Source organism: Alosa pseudoharengus, unplaced genomic scaffold, assembly GCF_046254945.1.
Source record: "Alosa pseudoharengus isolate Yale_2024_CS ecotype anadromous, Long Island Sound unplaced genomic scaffold, YU_APseudo_1.1 YU_APseudo_1.1_scf_23, whole genome shotgun sequence".
Taxonomy (NCBI): domain Eukaryota; kingdom Metazoa; phylum Chordata; class Actinopteri; order Clupeiformes; family Clupeidae; genus Alosa; species Alosa pseudoharengus.
Genome location: NW_027468685.1, coordinates 17657837 through 17675048, shown reverse-complemented (window position 1 = coordinate 17675048; position 17212 = coordinate 17657837). Strand labels below are relative to the sequence as shown.

The window sequence follows — 17212 nt, the reverse complement described above, 5'->3', positions numbered from 1 at the left end:
CTAGTCTCATAATAGGAACACTTGCTAAGACCCTCATGAGTTACACGGAAATATATTATAGTAGCACAGGAAGTTGAGCATTTCCTTTCCGCCTCTTAACCCGGCGCTGTTTACACGCGTGCCGATTTCTTTTTAGCAAATTGTCTGAAATCGACAGATTCATAGGATATCAACTCGGCAGTTATGGTAAGCAGACGCATTATGTATTTCTAATGCATTCGGAATGAGTGATGATGTACTAGAATCTGAAAGTTTTCTTTATATATTAAACACTTGCCTGGCTAAATAGCTAACAAGGCAACTGTCCAGCTATGTCTTTTTCAATAGCTAACGGTTTGCCTCAGATAAAACAGGTTATACGATCATTCAAGTCTACAACATTTAATATGTCTAGTTTGACTTTTGTTATGAATCACCTGTATATTCATCAATCAGCTTATATTCAATCAACTTCACATTACAACAGAATTACCAAAGAACGTTAGCTAATGTTAGCAGATGGCATCTAGATAGAGGCTATGATCAATTTCGGACGAAATTGATGTTTTTCCTGTTATTGTTATGTAACAGTTATACGGTGTATGTAAGACTATATACCTATTGTTTTACTTGTAGTACTTAACGTTGGTTGACTTGAATACACAATATGTTCATGCTGATTCATGAATGAATTGACTGTCATTCTTTTTTCCCTCTATAGAAACCCATTCTGTTACAGGGCCATGAAAGGGCCATCACACAAATCAAATACAACAGGGAGGGCGACCTTTTGTTTTCCGTTGCCAAGGACCCCGTAAGTTTAATGGCATACATTTGTCTGACTTTTACATTTTGACTTGAGCATCCATGTCTAGCAATATGGATGTTGGGGATATGCTCACATCTTTTCCTTGTTCAGGTGGCTAACGTGTGGTATTCTGTGAACGGAGAAAGGCTGGGCACATACAATGGACACACTGGTGCCGTATGGTGTGTAGATTGTGACTGTATCCTTTCCCAAATAAATCTGCATTTAAGATATTACTGCCTGCCTTTTTATTGGTGCAATTTGGAATGTCATATATTGTCACTCATTTCCTGATATCGAACCTGATTGCTTTGGGTATGGTTCTTTCACCCAAACTGGAAATGTAGAGCATTGGTGTGTTGTCCTTAATAATTACCACAGGGGATACCAAGCATGTGTTGACAGGTTCTGCTGACAACAGTTGTAGACTGTGGGATTGTGAGACGGGTAAGTTGAAAAACACTGGACCTCTGGAGGTCATATTAAGCATGTTCTTTGTTCATATGTTAACATCATCTTAAATGCCAGTTCAATTATACATAACTGATTTTAATGTCCACATGTGTATGCTGGTCATTGATGGTTGGGCATTGCATCTGAAAGCTTTAACACTATGGATCTGTGTGTGTGTTTTTGTGTAGGTAAACAGCTTGCGCTCCTGGAAACGAGTTCTGCTGTGAGGACCTGTGGCTTCGACTTTAGTGGCAACATAATTATGTTCTCCACCGATAAACAGATGGGTTACCAGTGCTTCCTGAACTTCTTTGACCTAAGGGACCCTCAGCAGATCGGTAGGTACAATGCTGCACACACCTGCATATCGGTTCCCTTTATGTCATCCAGCAAAAATATATGTACCTTTTCCTTGATTATGTTTTCTTGATATAGGATGTCTTTACCAAAAATCTTCACACGTTCCTTACTAGTTAAAAGAGTTTCTTTTATTTTGATCTTTTTTTGGACGTCATGTTTGCTTAAGATATTCATTGTCCAGAACATAAGTCACCTTTAGTGAAAAATGTAAAGTTGTTGCAGTTTTCATTCCGTTCTGCAAATTCCACATACAATACAGTTACAGTGACTGAAACATGTTCAAAATGGTATTCATATAAATGCACATTTACGTTATACGTGTAAGCTGCCAGGGTTTGCTGTCACTTAACCACATTTATAATAGATGTATTTGATGTTTTTTATAATTTTTTTATTTTTTAATTTAATTTTTTATTATTTCATGAATTCCCTCTGGAGTGACCTGTAAGTATCATTTGTGGACCTTACCCTCTAATGTTCCCTGGTCTCTTCCTCAGAGGACAACCAGCCCTACCACTCAGTGCCCTGCAATGAATCGAAGATCACCAGTGCTGTCTGGGGACCCCTGGGGGAGTTTGTCATTGCTGGCCATGAGAGTGGCGAGATCAACCAGTTCAGTGCCAAGGTACAGAATGCTTGCATTTCATCTCCCTTATCATTACATTAGCACCAATATGTGTGTATGTTTCTTAACGATCCAGACTTGCAAATGTCACCTAATTCAATATTGACAGATCTTATGTTCATTTTTCTGTGTGTGTTTGTGTCTGTCTGTCTGTGTGTGTGTGTGTGCCTGCCTGCGCACACAGTCTGGGGAGATTCTGAAGACAGTGAAGGAACACACAAAGCAGATCAATGACATCCAGTCGTCTGTGGATCTCACCATGATCGTCACCGCCTCCAAAGACTGCACCGCCAAGGTAGGAGAACCTGCTCTCACTGGACATTCACAGACATGGGGCTGTTTAAACTCTACTGTGTGCATCAGTAAGGGTAAGAGGGCTAAAGGAATGAATGGGCGCTGGGTAGTGGACACTTGGTGCCTAATCACCTGTGTATGGCGAGGACAACTTGCTGTGCTGTCCTGTTGTATGATTGCTGGACTGGGTCCCAGCCTGGAGCAGGCGATTTTCTGTTATGTCTGTGAATGTACCAGCCTCTTTGAGCACCACAATATTAGAAAGAATGCAATGAAGGTACACAGATGATGGCTGCCATAGCAAGGTGTTGGAGTGGTCTATATGTAATGAGACGGGTGATGGTGGATTACCACATGGTCAGGGTGATGTACTCTGCAACTATTTGAATGTTTTTGTTGATAATTCTAGTCAATAATAGTGTGTGTTCAGACATCTTTTGGCTCAAGTATGTTCTCAGCACTTCTAGAAAAAATACTATTTTCCTTGCAGAGCAAAAGTGGTTCATCAGATGAACTCTGCAAGATCATGTCCTCATTATGAAGATCTGTAATAGGATTAAATGCTTTGTCTGTAATAGAATTAAATGCCTGTCTTTGATTCCTCACAACCTGCCTAATTTACTCTAGGCCAACTGGAGTGGTATAATCAAGTACATACAGCATCATAAACACAGGAGATGTGTATATATCCATAGAAGGAGAAGTGTGCCCCCCCAAAAAAAAACACTTGCTGTTCTCAGAAAGTCATTGCCATGTTGCATTTGTCCTCACAGCTTTTTGACTCCACGTCACTTGATCACATCAAGTCCTTCAAGACTGAGAGACCCGTCAACTCCGCTGCCATCTCTCCCAGCATGGACCATGTAAGACCAACAGCACCCCTCAGCCAGCCCGGCTTAGAATATGTGTATGTGTATGTGTGATTGAAATCCCTGACCTGTCTGTCTCTATGATGTGTGCAGGTGGTCATGGGTGGTGGTCAAGAGGCCATGGAGGTCACAACCACATCCACGAGGATTGGCAAGTTCGAGGCCAGGTGAGCCCTTGCTTGTACTAGTCAGTTATATACCTGTTTGCAAAAGCCTCCCTTTTAGCTAAAATAAGTGAATCAATTATCTTGAATGTGGGGGCATGTAAACTACTAACACTGGGTATAATAACATCTTTCAGCAGATGTTGAGTAAAGATAAGGGCAGAAAAAACAATATGGACTCATTAAGTGCAATTTATAAGGAACATGTTTTTTCTTCTCAAGAAGCTGTTCATTCTTTAAGAAATAGGAGCTGACACTACTTTGTCTATTTCTTAATAGGGAATATGCATCAAGCCAGTAAACCCTTAAATGAGTTGGACATAGAAATTTCATCTCAGTTTGATACCACAAAATATTGATTACTTCTCACTTGAGGAGGCTGTCAGGTCTTGTTAGTGTCAGAATGCCACTAACAAGGTTATCCCATTTGCTACGGGTCCACTCATCCACAAACATTCTGTTCCCTGAGGGATACCACCTTGAGGTGTAGGAATAAAATGAGAATTTCACCTTAAATTCACCTTTCATGCACCACTTACCTAATGAACCAGACTACTTAGGTGACTTAAACTTAAGCCACCGTTTCCCAACCTTGGGTCGGGACCCCATGTGTGGTCACCTGAAATTCAAATGGGGTCGGCTGATATCTTACAATTGACCAGTACATTACATAAAAATATATATACATTACATACAAAAAATATATTAAAAAATAAACCCCATGATATCCAAGTTAAGTAACTAATCGGATCCTTCATTACAATCGATCTATGTAAAAATAAACTTAGACATCCCGCATTAGATCATGGGTAATACTGCTTGATCAACGTTCCAATTTGCAAGCGTTTGCGAACGTTTTCCTATGTTTGCGAATTTAAACGCACCGATGGTTTTGAATTATCTTGTCATATCCAGCACCCAATAGTCTGCACAAGCCGTTCATTTGTCAGTTGCAAAGGTTTTAATTTAATACGGAAAGCCCTCTGACCTGTCTGTACTCTAGTTATGTGGTTGAAGTTCTAAGGATGTGGTGTGTTTATCTGTTCCTGCCGCCTTCTAGGTTCTTCCATTCGGCCTATGAAGAGGAGTTTGGAAGAGTAAAGGGACATTTCGGTCCCATCAACTGTGTAGCTTTCCACCCAGATGGGAAAAGGTAAGAAAAAAATATCTTCTCACACAGCAGTCCACATTAGATTTTCAGAGATTCTGTTTGTCTCTTCCGTTGGACCTTTTCCCCCTCAAATACTAAGATCAACTACCTATTCTGTTACTCTGTAATAACACAACAGGTAATTTCTTTGTGATTTGACTCGCCATTTGATTGCCTCTCTGGTTGACATCTAAATGTCTGCACTATCACTATCCTGTGATTATCTTGTGTTGTAGGTAAATATGTATTGTTTGTTGTTGCCGTATGATGTCTTTGTTCAATGTAGCTTGAATGTCAGTCGCCAAGTGTAAATCACTTTGGATTAAGGCGTCGGCTAAAATGAATAAATGTAAAGGTGAAAGTATTGAGGCGGTGGATATACTGTAGAGACGTAAATTTTCAGATAGTTAAACACTATAACATGATGAAAACAACATAGCACTAAGGGTTAAGGATGTTGATTTTTAAAGATGCCAGAGGAGGTCAAGATGTGTGGGTGTGGTTGCAATTGGTGCCAACGTTTTTTGTGTTTTTTGTGTGTGTGTTACAGTTATAGCAGTGGAGGAGAGGACGGATACACCAGAATTCACTACTTCGACCCCCAGTATTTCGACTTCGAGCTGGAGGCGTAGACACCTTCGGAAGCAGCAACATTCCATCTGAGCGCTGACCCCAGATCAGTCGTATGGCAGCGTGTCAGCAGCACACTGCGAAGCAGCTCCAACCATCGGCTGCACTTATGCATTTCTGGTTTTTGTATGCTTGGTTTTACTTCAACACATTACTCTCTATGAGCCTTACTCCAGGGTCTATTAAATTAATGGATATTGTTAATAAAAACTTGGTTTTGAGGCATTATGTTTTTTACTGGTTTGTTTTGCTCTTCATTCAAATGTTTGGCTGAAGTGAAATGTGTTGCACATCCTTCAGTGTGATGACACTGTCTCAGAGTTATGATTAGGTAGTGGTATCAAACATTTTTGAAGACATTTGTTCCTTTATAGGTAATCATTAAATATAAGTATTTTAGAAATCTTAAACGTCCTAGCCCATCCTGAATCCCAGGCCTGTGCCTGAGAATTTAGGTTGCCTTCCCACTCGGTCTGTTTAACTGGACCGTACCCGAGTGTGATCACTACCCCCTAGCCCTGACCCAGCTGCTCTCTGATCACATGACATTTTTGTTTGCATAGTCCGTTTGTCATAAACACTAACTTCTTTTTTCCAATATCGATTGACAATGTTGCAAAAACAGCAGTTTATTTCCTGATTTTGCAACAGATAGCATTGAACTGCACTGGGGTTCTAACGAACCGTACCCCAGACCACTGTTTTCTAACGGACTCTGGTCCACACCCAGGTTCGGCATGTGTTCACATTAGCAAAAATCACCGAACCATCGGTCCAAACGAACTCAGGTCTGGACCAAACGGTCTAGTGTGAATGCACCCTTAGAGCCTTGTGATAATCACTATTTCAAAAATGAATATGGTGAATTAATGCAACAAACCAACTGTTAACCTTTAATCTGGTGTTTTCTGAGTAACATTCTGGGGTTGCAGTCAAATTCCAGGCATGGAATTGTTAATCAGTAAAAGTAAAGGAAGTTATGAAACTTGGTTTTGTCTAATACACATCTAAACTCATCTATATAATACATAGAAATGATATGTATTATATAGAAATGCTATGTAGATTTCTAATCTAATGACTAGACTAACTCTTCCCTTGATTAAATATGTAGCCGATGAATTTCTACATGATAGTTCAAGATTTCAGAAGGTATGTCCTTGAGTAATGGAACACTTAATATGAAAAAGAACCTTGGATCACTATTGAATAATATTTACATTATTGATCAAGAGACATAATTTGATTTTCTTTGTTTTATTTACCAAATTCATTGTTATAGACATTTCACAACATCTGAACTTTTTGGAAACCCAAACCGGACCGCAGGTCCATCGAACCTGCTAATAGCTGCTCCCCATATAGCAGTAACGTAACATCTGCGGGTAAAGCCCTCTTCTCCCTGTGCCCCCCACCCCTTATGTCCCCAGTCCTCCCTCCATCCATCCAAAAGACATACAGCTACGTTCACAGCCATCAAAGCAGACATGGTAATAAAAACAAATTGTGTCACATTTTTTAATCTTTTTCTTAAAAACAAGGTAAAAGAATGCGGCAGCAGGAATAGGCATCCAGAGGAAGAAAAGGAGAGATACCAAAAAGAAAGGGGGAAAAAAAGGGGAAATGTACAAATTTGAATGTCCATGATGTGAAATAACTTAAGAGATGAAAGCCTGTGAAAGAGCCAGGGAGAGTTTGAGAGCTGGTGCGCATTTTCTGAATTGTGACTAGTTCAGGTCCGGTTTGGTTGAGGTACTGTTTTAAGCAGAAGAACAAAAACAAAAAAGGTACTGATCGGATGCAAACTGAAAAATAAACATTAAAACAGAGGTGAAAATAATAGGAAGAAAAAAAAAAAAACATACATCTTGCATTTCAATTCACACTGGCAATGCAAAAAACTTTATACCGCTTCTTAAGAATACAAATAGTAAAATGAGTCTTAGAAAATAATTTACAGTCTTTTGCTTCCGCAATCTAACCTCTATTCTGTGTGTGTGCGTGTGTGTGTGTAGATGTGTACAGTTGTGTGTGTAAGTGCATTTGTGTGTGTGTGAGGTGGGGCATCTGACAAGGTCATGCATCCACAAGGACTTCTGGGCTTCAATTTCTCAGGTTGTCTTCAGTTCTTCTTTTGGCCTAGTAATACAAGGAGTCATCAGTATCTTTTGCACCCATAAAATAAGAGAATCTTTAGCAGCAACAACAACCATCATCCTCCTCCTCCTCCACATAAAAAGCAGGACACTGGGACCAGCCTGACTAGCGTCCAGGTGTGTACTCACCCCTTTGTGTCCATTTTCTCTTCAGGTGCTTTCTCCTCTTCTTTCACTTCAGCTAGAGGCAAAACATAGGACTCTTAAAACACTTAAAAAAAACACACACAATGGTGGTTGTAAAATGATTCCTAGGCACAAACAGAAGACCATAGGCAGTGTACTAGAACGTTGATTTGTGAGGGTTGACCAAGTGAGTTGTGGCTCACCTTTCTTCTCCTCTCCGTCCTTCTCCTCCTCCGTCTTGACCCGTTTGGCCTTCTTGAAGTTGGCGGCATTCCTGCGTCCCCCGCCCTGGCCCTCGTCCTCAGAGTCGGAGAACTCCTCTTCACAGGCTATCCTCTTGTCGTGAGCACGGACTGCAAGGTAAAAGACACGCCATCATCATCATCATCATCATCTACCTCACCTGCTACATCCAGAGCCTGAATAACAGTTACACACTTGGACTTCAAGGGACACATGGGAAAAAAAAAAAAAAAAAAAAAAAAAAGCTTCCGACAGTATGGCTGAGGGTCTCTGAAAGGATGCTATATCCGGCTATAAAGACTTAAGAGACACTTTGAAAAGTGAGAGTTGAGAAAAGCATGCCAGGGCAGAGCACTAGGACAGAACAGAGGCCATAAGTGTACGGGCTACAAGAGAACTCTGGGTTCCTGGGACATGACATACTGGAGATGCGCTTGTCAGGGTCCTCTTCCTCGTCACCGCTGTCCTCCTGTACAGCGTCCTCTGGGATGGCCTGCATCTGCACACCAGGGGCATGGGGCAGCATGCGCAGGTTCTCAAATAGACGCTGCCTGCACGTACACACACACACACCAAGTCAATCAAATATGGCTCTTTAAACAAGCACACATGTATGTCTATGTAAAACTGTGCTTATCCTTGTTTGTACAGATGTACAGGTTTCTAAATCAAGCTTGCCATACCACTGGTGCATTTAAAGTACATGTAGATATATTTTCAAGATAAACTATTTAAACACACTTCTATGGTACAAAACTATATTTCTGTAAGTTCCAAAAGATAAACAACACATACTTGATCTTCTCCAGGTAGTCATTTGTGTTCTGGTTGGTCATGTTGGATGGACTGATGTGAAGTTTGAAGTCTGGGCCGAAGTACTCAAAATAGTCATTGTACGGGAGCTCTGGACATCAAAATAAGAGATTTCATCACCACCACCACTCAAACACAACAAATGTCACATAGTTGGATTATGAATTTCAAATGACACTTTTGAAAATTGAATTGGCAAAAAGGTAAATGTGAAACTCAGTTGAAAGGTCTTCATTTTTTCCCCTTCTCATTACTACTCATGGAGTCTTCTACCACTATTCATAAAGCTAAGCGATGATGCTTGTTTGTGTCGAGGCCTACCGTTGGGGATGGTGCTGTCCAGGGCCACGGCCGTCTCATAGGTCCAGCAGCGGGCCACGTTCCTGATGGTGTAGCCTCCGCCTCCCAGCATCAGCAGGGGCAGGTTAAAGCTCTTCATGTACTCTACACACTTGGCATGGCCTACAGGAAATGCCACAACATTAACACAGGGCCAAGCCGACTATAAGATACTATATATGCAAGTTAAATAAATACTCCAAAACTGTACATATATTGCGCTAACAATTCTTTATTAAGACCCCAACAGAGCGATGTCTCAGCACGTGGCCAGATGGTCATAAGAAACCTCAGGGATTCAAGAAGCATTTTCCAACCATTGATTTAATTATACGCCACACTTAAGTTCAATTCTTTTTTTTCTTCCCCCCCAACACCATAATCTAGACCAACAGCTTGCATCTAGACACACATTACACAGACAGGTAATTGCTAAAAACAAACGCAGACAGGTGTTCTCCAGTACCTTTGATGGTGAGGTTGAAGCAACCCAGCCTGTCTCCAGACAGCGAGTCGGCTCCACACTGAAGCACCACAGCACTGGGCTGGTACATCTCCATCACTTTGGCCATGATCTGCCCAGAAACACACACCGTTAGGTATTACACATTTGGGCTAGAGCTGCCTCGCTAAAAAAAAAAAAAAAGTTACCAAAGTAAAATGAAGACTCAAGAGATACTAACAGGCTTAAAGATGGCCTCATAAGATTCATCATCGATACCATCCCTGAGGGGGTAGTTCACAGCATAGTATTTGCCCTTTCCTGCTCCAATGTCCTGTAAAAAAAGAAAAGAAACTTCAGTCAGTCCATACCTTTACACATTTATTCATTCCAACATATCTGAATTTAAATGGCTACTAAAGTAAGTGCATGTTGTGTGTGATGTCTATATGCTACTGAGACCCTTGAATTTCCCCTTGGGGATCAATAAAGTATCTATCTATCTATCTATCTATCTATAATAAACTGGACTTTGAAAACCAGCGATGTTTTACATCCCATACAAAACAAATCTCACCATGCACCAGTAAGTCATAATTCAAGCGTTTTACTGCATAAAATGCAACCAGCCAGCAATGCAAGCTGACAGGTTTGATGTCGAATTACTAAAACAGCAAATGTGTTTGAAGGCCATTTCATGAAGTTGCGCAAGATCTCAGGGACGGGCACTCACTCGGAGATCTCCTGTGCCAGGGAAGTACTCCCCGTACTTGTGGAAGGACACGGTCATGACGCGGTCCGTGGTGTAGAACGCCTCCTCCACACCGTCACCATGGTGAATGTCAATGTCTATGTACAGCACTCTCTGATGGTACCTGAAGCAGGGAGGGAGCAGACAGTTAAAACTAGATCGATCAACCGCTTTTAAAAACACCAGTGAAATGATTTGATCAGGACATTAAGGTACTTGGCAGATGCTCTTATCCAAAGCTAAACATAAAGGTCAGACATGGCATGATACAAAGCATGCAACTTCAGTGAAATCTCATCTCAAGTCCACTTCAAATCAATTATATCTGTTTGCTGATTCTGTTGTATTCTACTCAAAGAGATGGATATTATATCTTCTATCAAGGGACAAGTTGTCATACACTGATTGTGCTTCTGCCTCAAACATATTGTCAACTGAAAGAACATTTGCCGCAATGCTAAAAAGACACACTAGACATAAAACACAATTTTTGGTCACCGTGTAAAGCTGAGAGACAAGAGCACTAGCAATCAGCTATGTATCACTATAGGCATGACAGCTCAAAGAGCACTCACTTCAGCAGCTCCAGGATGGCTAAAACGATGTCGTTGACATAACAGAACCCAGACGCCTCAGACTTCTTGGCATGGTGAAGGCCTCCTGCCCAGTTGATGGCAATGTCTGTCTGCTGTTTGTTCAGCTTCACTGCTCCAGCTATAAATCACACACACACACACATACACACACACACACAATACTGGTGATTACTAAAAACATGGACAGGTCTAAATTTCTGCATTCTTGCTGAGAGGTTCTGATCATCCCTTCTTCTTAGGTCCCCATTTACAACAGACTGCTGATCCATAAGGTGTTTTAAACTAAGGTTAAACCATAAGAGTATAGACACTTTCTAGGGTGGTTTTGCAGGGTGAAGTACTCTCCATTCCAGCAGTATGTGGTTGTTATACCCGATATTTTCATATTTTTAATAGTTTTAATATCTCCATTATGAGAAAAGTCTTCAAAGCCTTGTGTGCACATCAGACGCACACACCAAAACTCAAACACACACACAGACACTTACCAACAGAGCCACCTGTTGAGAGCTGACAGAACTCAAATAAACCGTCAAACACGGGACAATCCTCTCCCACATTAACTGTGAAGCAGAAAAAAAACAGAAGATTAACAGTAGTCCAACAATAACATGAATAGCAGGTCAACGTGCAACCCTCCATCAATGCATACATTTACTACCCACTAAACCCTACCAATAGTTTGGTTCAATTCATATCCTGAGGTTTATCAGTCTATTCATCAGGAAGTTAAAGCATTTAAGGTTTATGGTAATGGTACTATTGCAGGCATGTGATAATGTGGTAAAGACTGGATTCAGGATTACAGACTAAGAGCTTTTTTTTTCTAAAACAGAGGTTTTTTTTATGCGTTTCTTTTGGAAGGCGAACCCCTGAATCGGTTTAAATGTACTGTGAACCAGTCTGACCTACCGTTACAAATTATGTTACTTTGAAAATCATAAGACCGACCCTGATTCGCTAACACACACAAACAGAGCGTCTAGCGTTCTCCAACGTGGGTGAGTAGCGTCACTGCTACAGTGGCAACAAACTAGTTGTCGAGTTTAGTGAAATGCAGCATGGACTAATAACGTGTGTGACATTAACGTGTGTGTTGCAGTATCTTGAAAGAAGTCATATATTCAGTCGTAAGCACTAGCCTCTAACCTAGCTTCTTAGGCTGCAAAAAACACCCCTTGTCTTTGTGGTAACTTTGTTAAGCCTCCTGCATTTCCCTCTTCCCATCGGTCCAGTGCACATCTGAAAGATGACTGGGGAGGGAGGGTAATAGGGATCGACCGATATATCGGCCTGCCGATATATCGGGCCGATATTTACGTTTTTTACGTGTATCGGCATCGGCCGATAAGCGGCTGCGTTCGCCGATAGTTTTCCCCCCGCATTATTTACATACAGGCGTCCACAGGCAGCTCTGTGTTGCTGGAGAAGCTGCAATTCACGTGCAGACTGCCCCTCCCCCACAAGTGCTGAAAGCCTGCTCTTCAAGACAACAGTAAAATGTAAACTTTCAAAGCATCTTTTAACTGTTTAACTTAGCTAAATATTGCCATACACTTTGAAGGTGGAAGCAAGTTTGTGGGTCCAAATGGAAAACACGAATGATAGATAGATAGGTACTTTATTTAATGCTTAATGCCTCATTTATAGAACTGCTTGCCATTGTATTTAGGGAGCTGCAAATAGCTAAGTTGTAGGCTAGGCTAGCGGTAGCTGTTACAAACACTGGTCATTAAGTAATGCCAACGTTGTTCCGTGGTATTTGTGGGAGTTTTATTCAGCGACCACCTGGCTGAGTTTTGGACGCGTGTGGTGTGTGTGTGTGTGTGTCTCCCTCCCTGAATGCCTCTTCTATAAAACTGCTTGCCATTGTATTTAGGGAGCTGTAAATAGCTAAGTTGTAGGCTATCCGTATGGTAGCGGTAGCTGTTACGAACACTGGTCAATCATATGATTAAGTAATGCCGACGTTGTTCCGTGATATTTGTGGTAGTTTTATTCAGCGACCACCTGGCTGAGTTTTGGACGCATGTAGTGTGTGCGTCTCCCTCCCCTTCTCCCTTCGAGCTGGGCGGAGTTGCCATCACAGTGATAAAAGCTTTAATAATGAGAGACGTGTTATATGTAGTTAACTATTAATTCGTGTTAACGTTTACCATGTACCAGACATACCGTGTATGCCTTACTTGTTTAGAGCCGTTTGCTAACGTTATCATTATCAATCCAGTTCAATAGTTGTTCGTCAGCTACCAAACAGACGTTTGTGTGTGCATCTGTGAGACACACGCATCACAGCAATATGAGAGTGCTGCGCTACCGGAAGAAGAGATTTTAAAACTTTGAGAGATATGTTTTATACCTTTTGACGTTGATGCCGTTTAGAACAGAAACATCTGACAGCACGTTATTTTCTTCGGCTGATTTATGTTCTGTGATTGACAAATCTTGCAGCTTTTTTTAGAAAAATATAGACATAGAAAAAATGAAACCATGCAGTCTTAAATTACAAATCAAGCACTTTATTTCAATAGCTTTTCAGGCTTATTGTTTTCTTAAAGTATTTAAATGTGTTGACAAAGGACATTTTGTGATGACCTGAATTATGTCTTATAGTCAGCAAGCAATGCATCATCAAGGCTGTAAGATGTTGATGAAAGCATTTTGCAGTTAACCATATCCAGTGCACCCATCCATAAGTTCAATAAATGTTCCTTTTTTAAATTGAGACTTATAACATTTGTTATCATAATTATGTGTCATTTTTATGATGTAAATTGAGGGAGCAAAATAAAAGCAGTATCGGCTCCAAATATCGGCTCAAGAAAATCGGCAGCCTGTATCGGTCATCGGCTAAGGCTGAGGGAAAAAAATCGGTATCGGTATCGGCACTAAAAAATCCATATCGGTCGAACCCTAGAGGGTAATATTGCCTACCTGTCATTGTTGATGTGACAAACTCGCTTTTGACAACATGAGTAAGTAGCCTCCTTGTTTATGAAAGGTGATCCAGACACCCTTTCTCCCCTGGCACTCGAAATTAAGCCAAAGCAACAGCTTACACCACTGAGGTTTTAAAATATTGTGACTGGCTTAGCAGCTAAGCGTACATGAACTGAGAACATACATGAATGTATAGATCTCTATTAATTGGCGTAGTGATTTCGTTTAGAGACATTTGACAAAGTTGTTAATATCAACATGTTTGTTCAGTCTTTCAATCCAGTCAAGTCTTTGTGTCTTTTGGAGAAATTATAAACCCAATGACATGCAATTGTAATTTTGCTCATGTCTTAAAAGTTGTATCAGCGATAGCAGGGATACGTCACTTCTGTTGATGTTCAAACAAAACAGAGAGCTAGCTCGCTACTCCCTCCCGTGCAATTAAAACTCTCCTAAACGCACATCTTGTCGGTTATTGGTTGAAACACTTTATTTTGCCTTTGAGTGGGTTGCCAACCCTTGTTGGTAGCAATTGTTTTTGTGTACAGATCTCGGAGCCTAGGCTGCCTACAGAGACACGTTTTTTTGACGGCCTGCTTATGGAGCAGACAGCTAGCGGATCGTTAGGAAAGATTAGATGAATGTGATCATTTATGTTTGGGCCTTTTTTGGGCCTGAAATCGCTGATACAACCTTTAAAGTAACAAAAAAAGAGTTTATTGCCTACCCATTTGATAATTATTAATAGAATTAAATACTATATAATGGAAAATAAAAATTGAAAATAAACAAATGTGAAGAACTGTATTGCATTTTGGGGCTCAATTACATCATATTGCATTGTACCGAATCGTTCTGTATTAAAACGTATCGTTTCTGAATCGTATCATAGCTTATGCATCTAGATACGTATAGAATCGTCATATAAGGGAGAGATGCACACCCATACAGATTACCATTGACACTGGTGGTATTTCAGGCACAAGCTGCACACACATAGAATCAATCACGTCATCATTTGGGGAAAAAAAAAAAAACATGAATTTAAAAAAATATCCATTTGAGGGAGCTAAAACTCTGTTTACATGTAAACGAAAGGCCCAAGCGCATAAAAAAATATGCGTTTATCACAAATATCTACATACGTGTAAACAAGCCCTAAACCCTTCATTATTCTCGTCATCACAGCAGAGGGTTCTCTTATGAATTAAAAACAATGTTTTTATCTGTGATATACTTCAAGTAACAATGAATAACAGTGTCTGCCATATGAATGTAAATAGTAGTCTACTTACATCTTTGCATCTGTTTACTATACTCAGACATGTTGTCAGGCCGGATGGAGCGTAGGAATTTGATGTAGTCATCACTGTGATACTTGGTCATTTCCTCGCCATTGGCCTTGTGAGGTCTCTATATGGGTGGGGTGGGGGTGCAGGACACAAAAGACGTCAGTCTCACAATATAAGCGTATCAATACAAACTTCACATTTGCAATCAGATTCTTAGGCACTTTTTCTGATACACATACAACATTATAGGGAGGGGAGAGAGATGGATATGGCTTACATAGATTTCCATCTTCCTGTAGAGCCCATAGTTGAGCAGGAGATTGTGGGTCATGCGAATTCTGTGGGGCTTCATGGGATGGCCCTGGCCATAGTAGTAGTTCCCAACATCACCTGGATGGTAACAAAAAAAAAAAGAAAGAGATGGACTCATTGTGCTGCAAATGATGAATGATGTTTTTAAATATTGAATGCCCTTTTTTTGCAAAGCACAGGCTAAAAGGGAAGACTTGCAGATGTGTCAATGTACTGTGCACCACAGGAATGTCAGCACCATGGGTTATAAAGAAACAGGCAATATACCCTTGTGACTGATACAGGCTGTTGCTGTGATTTCAAGTGTCTGGTAGAAACTGCATCTTGCTTTTTACAATTGGCTGTTCACTCATCGCCCACAGGCTAAAACTTAAGTGTTAATTTCCTTCAGCAGGTGTGCATATTTTGACGTATTTAGATAAAGGGATAACAATGAAATGGCCAATTCAAGTCCAACGACAATCTCTTACTGCTAGTCATTTAAATGTGACTTTACTGGGCGAGTTATTTTTCAATCTGTTGCCCTAGATTTTCTCAGTTACAAAAAAATCCGAATAGTTAGTCGCACTTCTGTAACGTCAAGTGTTTACAATCAAGTGGCAAAAATGTAATGCTAATGCATAATGAACACATTCATAGGAGTGTTCGCATCCGTTCTTTGTGTGCATCACTCGAAAGTGTGCAACAGGCTACATGCAATCCAGCACGTAACTCTACCGCTGCATAGGTGGGATTAAATAGGTTTAAAAGGCCGGTCGGTAAATTACATGCAAGCTGATGCACATCAAAGTTAGGAGGACGCATTATCAGAAAGAGGAAACAGGCTAGCTTGCTAGGCCAAATAAGCTGCTAATGAACCTTTGATGTAAACGTGGTAAATTACCACTAAAGGACAACAGCACACTAAGTTTGTGGTCTGACCGAGAAACATTAACAGCTGCCTAACGTCTGTCAACTACCCAAATATGTAGGACTTCTTAGCACGAAGAATAAAGCTGGAGGATGCTAGGAATGTCCTAGTCAAATGATGTTGGCAGGCTAACTAGCGGACCAGCCACACAGCTAGCTTGCTGGCTAACGAGTTGTGGAATCCCTGGAAGCATACAAAACCAGCTAGACAGTCACACAAGTCCGGAACTGAGAGCAGACCACATGTAAATTAACTATGGTTTTATGGTAAGTATAATCGTTAAGTCCTTAACAGAATATCAAGACAACTCTTCACGCTAACGGGATGCTGCACGCCTCCCTGCAGCGAAGACAATTAGCTAACAAGAGTGAGCTAGCCTATAGCAATTACATAGCCAAGCGGCTAGCCGGTTGAACTCGTTTACTTGCTACAATCAGTTCATAAAAGAAAGCGATTAATGATGTCTCACTCTAAATATCTAACTTCACATTTCCCTACTGCTTCTCTGTGTATATTCAGACGAGGCTTTATCCTATTCCTTACCATCATAATAATAGCAAACTTTCTTCTTTGTTCCTTGAGAAGTCAGCGCCATTTTACCTCCAATTACTGCCTGAGCCTGCCGGGCTTTCTACGCAATGACTAACTTCAGTCGGAACTTGCATTTAGTGCATTTCTACCAATCGCATTACATCTTTCACATCTGGGGCGTTCCGTCTGCAATTTGGACCAACCACTTCGCGGTACTGAAGTGTTTTCTTCACAGAGATGTCTCAGACTTCAGTAGCCAAATCACAAAACGATAAAAAAAATAATAAAAAAAACGATGATGGCGTTATAAGAAATATATAATGAAAGACAACATTTGATGTTAGGAATGTCTTGAAGCTACTTGACAGGCTGTGTGCGTGTTCAGACATCTTGCTGCAGAAGTCCTCAACATAGTTGAAGTAGCCTAAA

General features: G+C 40.7%; 2 protein-coding genes across 2 annotated transcripts; one reads left to right on the top strand and one right to left on the bottom strand.

Moving 5' to 3' along the window:
* The first annotated feature begins 86 nt into the window (after positions 1-86).
* Positions 87-5557, top strand: LOC143140765 (eukaryotic translation initiation factor 3 subunit I). Its single transcript, XM_076301856.1, has 11 exons — positions 87-186; positions 701-793; positions 899-986; positions 1169-1234; positions 1429-1578; positions 2098-2225; positions 2410-2520; positions 3293-3382; positions 3482-3555; positions 4613-4705; positions 5253-5557. Exons 1-11 carry the CDS (start codon positions 184-186, stop codon positions 5332-5334), a joined length of 978 nt encoding a protein of 325 aa, XP_076157971.1. The 5' UTR covers positions 87-183; the 3' UTR covers positions 5335-5557.
* Positions 5558-6573: 1016 nt separating this feature from the next.
* Positions 6574-16878, bottom strand: LOC143140764 (histone deacetylase 1). The gene is made up of 14 exons (XM_076301855.1): positions 16796-16878; positions 15308-15420; positions 15034-15151; positions 11287-11361; positions 10778-10916; positions 10185-10326; positions 9693-9785; positions 9476-9584; positions 8992-9132; positions 8653-8761; positions 8281-8408; positions 7818-7967; positions 7618-7669; positions 6574-7471 (listed from the first exon to the last, which is right to left on the bottom strand). The coding sequence occupies exons 1-14, from the start codon at positions 16845-16847 to the stop codon at positions 7444-7446; spliced, it is 1449 nt and encodes a 482-aa protein (XP_076157970.1). The 5' UTR covers positions 16848-16878; the 3' UTR covers positions 6574-7443.
* Between the last annotated feature and the right edge of the window lie 334 nt (positions 16879-17212).

Coding starts and splice junctions, on each gene's coding strand:
- LOC143140764 (XM_076301855.1), bottom strand. CDS start 16,847: ATGGCGCTGACTTCTCAAGGAACAAAGAAGAAAGTTTGCTATTATTAT. Junction 15,152..15,307: donor ACAGGAAGATGGAAATCTAT/GTAAGCCATATC, acceptor CCACCCATATAG/AGACCTCACAAGGCCAATGG. Junction 9,133..9,475: donor CTTCAACCTCACCATCAAAG/GTACTGGAGAAC, acceptor CATTTCCTGTAG/GCCATGCCAAGTGTGTAGAG.
- LOC143140765 (XM_076301856.1), top strand. Junction 2,226..2,409: donor TCAACCAGTTCAGTGCCAAG/GTACAGAATGCT, acceptor CTGCGCACACAG/TCTGGGGAGATTCTGAAGAC. Junction 3,383..3,481: donor TCTCTCCCAGCATGGACCAT/GTAAGACCAACA, acceptor TGATGTGTGCAG/GTGGTCATGGGTGGTGGTCA.